The sequence below is a fragment of the Paroedura picta genome, chromosome 2, assembly GCF_049243985.1.
Source record: "Paroedura picta isolate Pp20150507F chromosome 2, Ppicta_v3.0, whole genome shotgun sequence".
Taxonomy (NCBI): domain Eukaryota; kingdom Metazoa; phylum Chordata; class Lepidosauria; order Squamata; family Gekkonidae; genus Paroedura; species Paroedura picta.
The window spans coordinates 27,300,343-27,309,794 of record NC_135370.1 but is presented as its reverse complement, the minus strand read 5'-3'; the positions used below and the strand labels follow the sequence as shown (position 1 = coordinate 27,309,794).

The following is a 9,452-nucleotide window of genomic DNA, read 5'->3' as shown; positions in this document are numbered from 1 at the left end:
TTATACTTGGGAACAGAATATATTTTTTGAATAAAATTTTTGCCATCGCCAGCTTGAAAATTTCTACTTCTTGTCTATTCCTCTTTGGCTGACGGGTCATCTCTGCTTCTGGCACCGTCTGAGGCAGGAATGAGGAGGAGAAATGAAGGAGCCCCAGGAACGCCTGGAGCTCTTGCTAGGACTGGAGGGTGTGTGCTTCCAGGAAGGCTCGCTACCTGTCCCAGGTAGGATGTATTACATCTGCATTTCTCAAGAATCCCAGGAATTCCACCCTGGGGACCCCAAATGCACATCTTCACCCACAACCCTGCCTTTTCAAACCACCCTTAATTTCCTTCCACCTTTCCACCAGGTGTGCTTCTCTTCCCCCATCACCAGGACATCATCCAGGGAGGGCTCTGCCCCCAGGATGCCCTTCAGGAGGGCTCCCATCAGCTGCTGGGAAATGCCAGGGGCCACACGGACTCCAACCACAACCGGAACACGAACAGTGAAGCCATTAAAACAAATATATTAACAAACAAGAACTAAAATACACTAACTATATCAAAACTATCTTATAACAATAAAAAAACTATATTACAATTATTTACAGATAATATTTTCATACAATTATGTACAATTCGGATGTCCATATTTCTCTCCGGCATTCTTTCTAGCTGGCCTCGGAGGGCCCGTACATCCCTATAAAGGGCCCTGGTGGCTTGTCTGTGTCCAGCCATGTGGGCCTCCATCGCTGATACTGCAGAGGAAAGGGAAAATGGAAATGCATCAGATTGTGCTGTGCCGATCAAACTTTACTCTGGAACACCGACAGCGGCACTGGGAGCCACTTACGTCTGCTCATGACCTGCTGCTCCCAGGAGCTGACAGCGGAGATGAGCTGGGCCATGGGGTCTTCTGTCTGTGCCTCCCCCTCAGCATCTGCAGGGGAGGACACTGACATTAGGATACTGTGCCAATCTGTGCCTGGAGCACTTTGTTCGCTCACAAAGGCTGGGTGTTTCTCATGAGAGTTCTGAGACAGTCACTTACTTGGGCCTCCCGCCTCCTCCTCAGGCCCTGTGGGCTCCTCCATGGCCGGGACAGGAATCCCTGTGGAGGACAAAAGTGGCCAGAGTGAGTTAGGCCACACCCACTCCACCGCAAAGAGCCCCTGGGGAGTCTGGAGGGAGCAGTGAAGGGGCTGAATCTGCCGATGATACTAAGGTGTTCAGGGCGAGGAGAACCAGGGAGGACTGTGAGGTGCTCCAGAGTGATCCCTCACAGGTGGGCCAGTGGCACTGATGACAAATGCAGTTCAAGGTGGGCAAGTGCAATGAGATGCCTCATTTTGGCTCTTGGGCCAGTCTCCCACCTACAGAGTGCACCTTTGCCAGTGTGCCTCGGGGTACACAAACTCTCAGACTTCCTCCTCTCCTGTCTCCTTCCCTGAAATTACAACCGACCATAAGGAGTCCGTCCACCTGATGTGTAAGGTGTTGGTTTATATTCTGGGTTTCCTTAGGGGCTGGCTTCAAAAAGTAATGCTGCAAAAGGAAGGCGAGTGCTTTGGAGGATGGGCAGTGGGCATCCCTTTTTCGTTGGCTGCATCTCTTACCAGCATCCTGAGCTGAGGGGCCTCCCAAATTGCCCTCTGGGGCCAGTTGATCAAGTTGTTCCTCCTGCTTTGCAGCCCCCATGCCCTGGCCGCTGACCTCCATGTTGGGTGGCTGCGGGGAAGAAGCGAAGAGGGTAAACTTTTCAGTGTGCCAAAACTCTTAGCACTACAAGCCCAAATGGGACACTAAGGAGGGAGGTGCCTGGTGAATCAGAATCCCACAAAGCTCAAAGCAATTGCAGATGGCTATCAGAAGCAGCCCCCCACATTCTGGGGCAATTAAAAGTCACTGGGGCAATTAAAACTCATCTTACTCAATTCCCATTTTGATATTTAGCAGTTAAATATTTTCTCTGCAATGTTTATGATTGATCTGTGGTGACACTACCTTTCCCCTGTGATATCCAGGAGTTGATAGAACTCACTATATTCGAGAAAAGTGCTCCAAAACCCCCAGTATTTCAAGTGGAAATGTCAGGGTTTGCTGCATTAATTTCCTTCCTCTCCTTCGTGCCTTCAAGTCTGGCACTAATTGGTCAGGGGGTGTCAGTTTTAAGGCTGCAGCATTGTCTTTCCCCGTTTGTTCTCTCCCCCCTCATTCGATCAGGAAAAGAAAATTAAACAAGCAGCATCATGCTCCAGTCCCCCCTGCTTGCTTTGGCTGTAGAGGAAACAAACGGCAGGAAATAAATTCCTCTCCAGCCTTGTGCTCCTTCAATGCACACAGGAGCTTTTGACCACCACTCCCCTCCACACTCTTAGCTTCCCCAATTAAGCAGGAAGGAGAGAGCAGCCGGACGACTAATTGTACAATGCAATATCTGTTTTGGCAAAACAAAGGTGGATGTCCTGGGTTCAGATCAATCTCAATTCAGCAGGATGAACAACGGGGGGAAAATGCAGAACCAACCCTGCTCCAATCAGAGCTAGCTAGCCTGGGCCTTCCAAGCCACACTTTGACCACCCTACTAAAAAAGCCACCTAGCTACTCTGACAGTTCCTACCTTTCTAGGTTTTCCCCTGGTTGTGGGATTTTATTAAGTTCAACATGGTCAGTATTTCATCCTGAATAAACTATTGCCATGATGATGAGCTTCTAGCATAACTCCTTTTGAGGGTCTAGTACTTCCCATCCCCAGTCCCTTGAGAGGTTCGTGCCTTGACAAGAAGGCAGAGTGCCTTGTTTACAGCATGAAGACAATCAAAAAGAGAGACATAGTCGAGTGTTCAGCCATGTCTACACCTGGCAGCTTCTGAACTTGCTTTGAGAACTCTGAATAATTTGTTTCCTCACTATTGCTTGCCAACCAAGGCTACCTCCAAGGGGCAATGGGAAAACAGTACCAGGGTTCTATAAAGCAGTGGTCCCCAACCTCCGGGTCGAGACCCGGTACAGATCCATAGATCAGTTGGTTGTGGGCCACGGCTCCTCCTCATCTTCCTCCCCGGCTGCTGCCTCGGGGGCTGCCCTGCCACTCTGCCGCCGGCTCACCTTTGGTGCTCTCTGGTGGCTGCCATGGCTGGAGCTCTCCCTCGGCATGGCACTGCACAGCTGCTGCTGGCAGCGCCCCCCAGTGGGCAGCAGGAAGTCAGGGGCACCGGCGGGAAAGCAAGTGGAGCAGGGGCTCAGGCAGCGCCCATGTCCCTCGGCAAAAGCCTCCCCCCCTCCCCCGGGCCGCAGTAAAATTGTCAAGCGTTGACCATTTCCCGGTGATAAAAAGGCTGGGGACCACTGCTGTAGGGTATGATTTCTGGTTTTTACATCTCTGCATTCAAAAGGAACTTAATAGAGATTATCAATACATCAGATACCTCCAGCAAATCAAATTCCTCCCAAACTCGCTGGCCTTGGGTTTTTCTCTCTGGACTTGGGAGTCTTTCCTGCTTCTGACGCTTCTGAATCTGAAAGAGGTGACACTGGGTCAGGAATTAGAGCATTCAGATTTGACTTCTCTACCTATTTGAAACAGTTTTATCGTATTTCAACAAGGCCCTGGAAAGCCCTGAGAATTGGAGCTCAGGGAAAGTTCAGAGACCTTGGATCTTAGATCTCTGCTTCCTAGAATGTATATTGCTTCTTGCTTTAACCCCACACCAAAGCATAGAGGGCTCTTTGTACTTTTATTTTCCTCATTAATATTTTGCCTTTCTCACAGGAACTCAAGCGGATCTTGTGTGTCCTCTTTTTCCACTGGTGACCCGTGTGGTTCAGTTGTTGCCATTGATGTCTCAATTTTCCCACCCGCCCAAACCCCTTGCCCTGTTTTCTCCTCATTGAAACTGTGTTTCTCTGAAGTCCTAGCATGGTCTATCTCCTGGGTATTTCTTCTTTCCCAGACAAAGTTACCTTCCAGGTCTGTGAATGGATACATCCTTCCTTTCCCCTGAATGAGTTTCTTTTTTTAAAATGGTGCAGCACACATTGCTGTAGGATTGCGAAACTATATTCTCTAAATCAAAATAAAATGTTCTGTTCATGGACTGATTCTGTTTTGGGATCGGGCAGCTGAGACACTTCTGCATTTGTGTTTTCTGGCATTTAGGATTTAACAGGGAAAGGGTGTGTATGTGATGAAGCAGCCCTCTCCCGATCAGCTAGGCCCCCTTGCTCCTTGTTTTTATGCCTTACTGTTCACAAAGAATCATTCATTGGGGTCCAGTTACCATGTCCAGCCACTCTCTGATCTACCCAAACGTAAGTGGAAACCAAAACACCAGAATAGAAAAAAGGAGGGGATGCTTTCTTGTTGTGGCTGTTCTCCACAGCAACACTGAAGTGTTAATTTTGCCAAAAAATGCTAATGTGTTTTGTCGTTACCGTACGGCAATGCAGAAGTGGCATTTAAAAAAATAATTAAAGGGATCAGGGGATAACGAAATTTTAATCCCCAAAGTAACCTCCAGGACCCCGCTGGAGTCACCTCCTGCCTAAATAGCATAGAAAATGACTTTGCTCTATGCAGACAAATAGACCCAACCACTGCTGACACTTCCCTCTTTCAAAGGAACATAAAACGTTTAGAGATTCTACCTCTGCATCGATGGCCTTCTGTGTTCGGATAGCTTCTTCCTTTGCCTGATTTTTTTCAAATCCTGGTGCAATCCAGAGTTTCTAGTAGATACAAAACAGAAATTTTGGCCATTTCAGAGAACTCCCAATCAGGAACAAAACAAGGATCTGTCATCTAGCTTTGTATTGTCTGCTCCATCCAGCAGCCAGACTCCAGCCGTTAATATCTTTCCCAAAACAAATGACAGATCCTTAAACAAGGGCTGACCACCACCCAACTGAGAGCCAGTTGGTACTTCTTGGTCTTCTTGTATTTTGGATCCTAGCGGGGGGGAGGGGAGGCAACACCCACCAAAAATAAAAAATGGGTTGCAGGCAGCTGTTGACCTTTGAACATCAGGATTCAGCATTAAAATGAATGAGCCTCTTGTGGCGCAGAGTGGTAAGGCAGCGACATGCTGTCTGAAGCTTTGCCCATGAGGCTGGGAGTTCGATCCCAGCAGCCGACTCAAGGTTGACTCAGCCTTCCATCCTTCCGAGGTCGGTAAAATGAGTACCCATCTTGCTCGGGGGGGGGGGTAAACGGTAATGACTGGGGAAGGCACCGTCAAACCACCCCGTATTGAGTCTGCCATGAAAACGCTAGAGGGCGTCACCCCAAGGGTCAGACATGACCCGGTGCTTGCACAGGGGATACCTTTTCCTATATATGTGTGTGTGTGTGCGTGTGTGTGTGTGATGAGATCGAGCCCCCCCCCCCCCAGGTTGCCTTCTTGCCATCACTAACTTAGGGCTGGAAAATATCTTTTTAGAGAAGGTCACACTTCTGGTCCTTATCCTCCTGAGTTTGGTGTGACCTCTACTGACTTCAGAAGAAGATGAAGAAGAGCTGGTTCTTATATGCTGCTTTTCTCTACCTGAAGGAGTCCCAATGTGGCTTACATTCACCTTCCCTTCCTCTCCCCACAACAGATACCCTGTGAGGGAGGTGAGGCTGAGAGAGCCCTGATATTCCTGCTCGGCCAGAACAGCTTTATCAGTGCTGTGGCGAGCCCAAGGCCACTCAGCTGGCTGCATGTGGGGAAGGAGCGGGGAACTGAACGTAGCTCGCCAGATTAGAAGTCCACCCTCCTAACTACTACACCAAACTGTCTTCAGGAAGAAGATCTTCTACTGACACATGCTGTCAGGACAGTGTCTCAAACCAGCATGGATATCTGTTCCCTGATTCCACTTGTTTGCCAGGTCTGTCCGTGGGCCCCGAAAGCAGGCACATACCTCCGTCCTGATCCAAATCAGAGAGCAAAACTGGTGGTGGGGGGGAGGGGGGGGAGAAGACGTGCCAATTTGGGAATGCCCACCCTCCTAAATATCACAGAAAAGAAGGTTCTCCTCCAAACACAAATTCATCCTCACTGCTGCCAACTATTCTCCCGACGTTGAAAGGAACATAATAATTTCAGAAGACCTACCGGTGCGGAAACCTCCCTCTTTCTTTGGAAGAGCTCTTTCAGGGCAGTCTTTCTTGCTATTTCAGGCCCAAGCACAGGCTTCTGGGAGAGAGAGAAAACCCTCTGTCTGGCAGCCAGTTCCCACCATCGAAGGCAGACCAATGCCGTTGCTGCAGGCACAGCTTAATTTCGGTCCTCGCAGAGACCGTTTATGCACTGGGAACTTCACTGCCCCAGCTCTTGCGCAGGAGGCCAAATCGGGGGCGGATGAGGTGCACTAGGCCAAATGCTCCCCCATTTGGGTGGAGGAAGAGGTGGGGCAACCTGCCACAACTAAAACTCCAGCCTGCAGCCCAGCATGAAACCTCCAGTGCATAATCGGTCAGAATGAAACCACATTGGGAGTTCAAAGCTACCCAGGGGTCTTAAATTTTTCCACACAAAGTTTAAATTCCATTCATGCTTCTAACTAACTGGGGCTTTCCCTTGTTCCCTATTGTTCCCTATACTGGGCATCCAGCGTGATTGCCAGGGGCATAATGTAAAAGCATTTTTATCACTGATCCAGATCAGACCCCAGAATGAAAGGCAGAAATCTTGACCATTCTGGAATCCTCACCCTCCTAAATGTCATTGAAAGGAAATATAACTATGGAAACGAATTTGACCCCACCTCTGCTGATTTATTCTCCTGCTTTGAAGGGAACGTAATAATTTTAGAAGACTCACCTGGGCATAGACGGCATTTTTTCTTTGGAAGATGTCTTCATCAGCTTTCTTCCTGTGAAGGTTAGGGACGCCCCAAGGCTTCTGCTATTGAGAAAAAGGATTGGCCATTCTGGGTGTGGATTTCCCAGGCATCCCATCCCATCATGAACAGGCCAGGGTGCCCTCAGCCAGGTTGGAACATTTAGGTAGGAAAAACCAAATACACCAATATAGGATGGGGGAGACTTGTCTTGGCAGTAGCATGTGCAAATAGGATCTAGGAGTCTTAGTAGACCACACATTGAACATGAGTCAGCAGTGCGACTCAGTGGCTAAGAAGGCAAATGGGATTTTGGGCTGTATCAAATGGAGTATCGTGTCCAGATCACGGGAGGTGATGGTACCGCTTTACTCTGCTCTGGTTCGGCCTCGGAGTACTGTGTTCAGTTTTGAGCACCCCAGTTGAAGAGGGATGTAGACAAACTGGATCGTGTCAAGAGGAGAGCAACAAAGAGGGTTTGGAAACCCAGTAATGTGAGGAAAGTAAGGGGGAGCTTGGTCTGTTTAGCCTGGAGAGGAGATCATTGAGAGGGGATCTGATAACCATCCTCAAGTAGTTTCAGTTATATGTAAACCACCCTGAGCCTTCGGGGAGGGCGGTATATAAATATGAATAACTAAATAATACATTAGAGCTGTTTTCCAAAAGCAGTTCTCTCCCAGCTCTCTTGGCCCCCGATCCTCACAGGGTTTCTGTTGTGGAGAATGGAAGGGAAGGAGATTGTAAGTGGCCTTGGGACTCCTTTGGCATGTGAAAAGCAGGGTGTAAACCCCAAATCTCTTCTTTATTCACAGGGAAACCGAGGCGTCAGGCAGTGCAGATTGTGCTGTTTTGAGATTCACTTGGAAATGTGTCAGAGTTGTGTTGTTAGAGTGGCAGCAGATTTTCACACCCCTGGTTCTATCCTTCTGAGTTTGTGATGACCTCCACTGGCTCTCTCAAGACATTTGGAAGAGTTACCCTTGCCACAATGTTCATACACACTTCTAACTGGTATTTATTTATTTATTTATTTATTTATTTATTTATTTATTCATTCATTCATTCATTCATTCATTCATTCATTCATTCATTCATTCATTCATTTATTTATTTACCGCCCTTCCCTACGGCTCTGGGCGGTTTACATAAAACATTTTGGAACATTTACATAGAATGTTTCCTGTTTTGTCCAGACTGGGCATCCAGTGTGTTTGCCAGAGCTGTCAGCAGCCCCCCCCAAAACAGGCACTTTCCTGTGTCCTGATCCAAATCAGTCCCCAGAATAAAGACTGGGTGGGTGGGATCTTGGCACTTTAGGAGTGACCAGCCTGCTAAGTAGAACTGGACACGAGGAGCTACTATGCACACAGATTCAACTCCTCATGCTTTCTGAGAATCATCCTAATAATTTTAGAAGATCTACCACAGTCCATGGATGGTATACTTTCTCATCAAACATCTTCCCCTGCTATCTTTCTTTCAAATTGCGGTACGACCCAAGCATTCTGGTGCAGAGTGAAAATCATGTTGGCCACCCCAGGCATGGAAATCCCAAACACCACAACCCATCATGACCATGTCAAGGTGCCCTCAGCGGGGTCAGATCAAGGATCTATCTTCTAGCTCTGTCTTGTGTACTCTGCCCAGCGGCCCATCTCCAGCTTCAAAGGCAGACAAGCCTCTTTCTTACACCAGATTCCTGGGACCCTTTAACTAGGGAAGGACTGACCAGCCGACTGGCAACCGGCAGGACTTGTTTAGTCTGCCTGCGTTTTGGATCCTAGCAGTGGGTCAGCAGTGGGAGTTCACAGCCACAGAGGAAAATTGCCATTTCTTCCTCCTGCTTTTTAGGAAACATCATAATTTCAGAAGATCTACCTGTGCAGAGAGGGTGTTCTTCCATCGTAAACCTTCTTCCTCCGTTGTACTTCCTCTGAATGTTGGCAAAAACCGAGGGTTCTGCTATAAGGGAAAAGATGGTTGGCCACCCCAGATATGACACTCCCAACAGCCATACGCAGTCATGAACATGCCAAGATCTCCTTGACCAGGTGAGAACGTGGATCTCTTAACCAGGTGTGTATTGTCTGCTCCCCTGGTCCAGCCATTCTGCAGCACAGAAGGCTAACGGAGGTCTTTCTTATACCGGAGGACGAGAGATTGCAGGGACTATCCCCGATGACTTCTGTGTGGGAAACATGGATTCCCCTTTGGTGGTGGAAAGTCCCATCAGCTTGGAGGTGACTCGTGGTGACCCCTTAGGCTTGACAAGGCAAGAGATGTTCAAAGGGGGTTTGCGATTATCAGCCTCTGCTTATCAGCCCTGGACTTCCTTGCTGGTCTCCCCTCCAAGCACTAACTACGGCTGACCCTGGTCCTATAGGACCACCTTTCTGAGTACATCCCCAGAAGAGCCTTTTTCTCAGCTAATACTAACAGGCTAGTGGTCTCTGGCACCAAGGAAATTTGGCTGGCCTTAACCAGAGTCAGGTTGTTTTCGGCCTTGACTCCTGCCTGCTGGATGGAGCTCCCAGAAAACAACAGGGCCCTGCTGGAGCTCACTGACTTCCACGGGGCCTGTAAAATGGGGGCCTTCCGCCAGGCCTATGGCTGAAGCCAGTAAAACAACTACCAATGACA

At 48.6% G+C, this 9,452-nt stretch overlaps 1 protein-coding gene across 1 annotated transcript; it reads right to left on the bottom strand.

Moving 5' to 3' along the window:
- Positions 1-790: 790 nt before the first annotated feature.
- On the bottom strand, positions 791-8,715 carry LOC143828382 (uncharacterized). Its single transcript, XM_077318781.1, has 7 exons — positions 8,691-8,715; positions 6,083-6,231; positions 4,632-4,712; positions 3,413-3,502; positions 1,601-1,712; positions 1,036-1,095; positions 791-924 (listed from the first exon to the last, which is right to left on the bottom strand). The coding sequence occupies exons 1-7, from the start codon at positions 8,713-8,715 to the stop codon at positions 791-793; spliced, it is 651 nt and encodes a 216-aa protein (XP_077174896.1).
- Between the last annotated feature and the right edge of the window lie 737 nt (positions 8,716-9,452).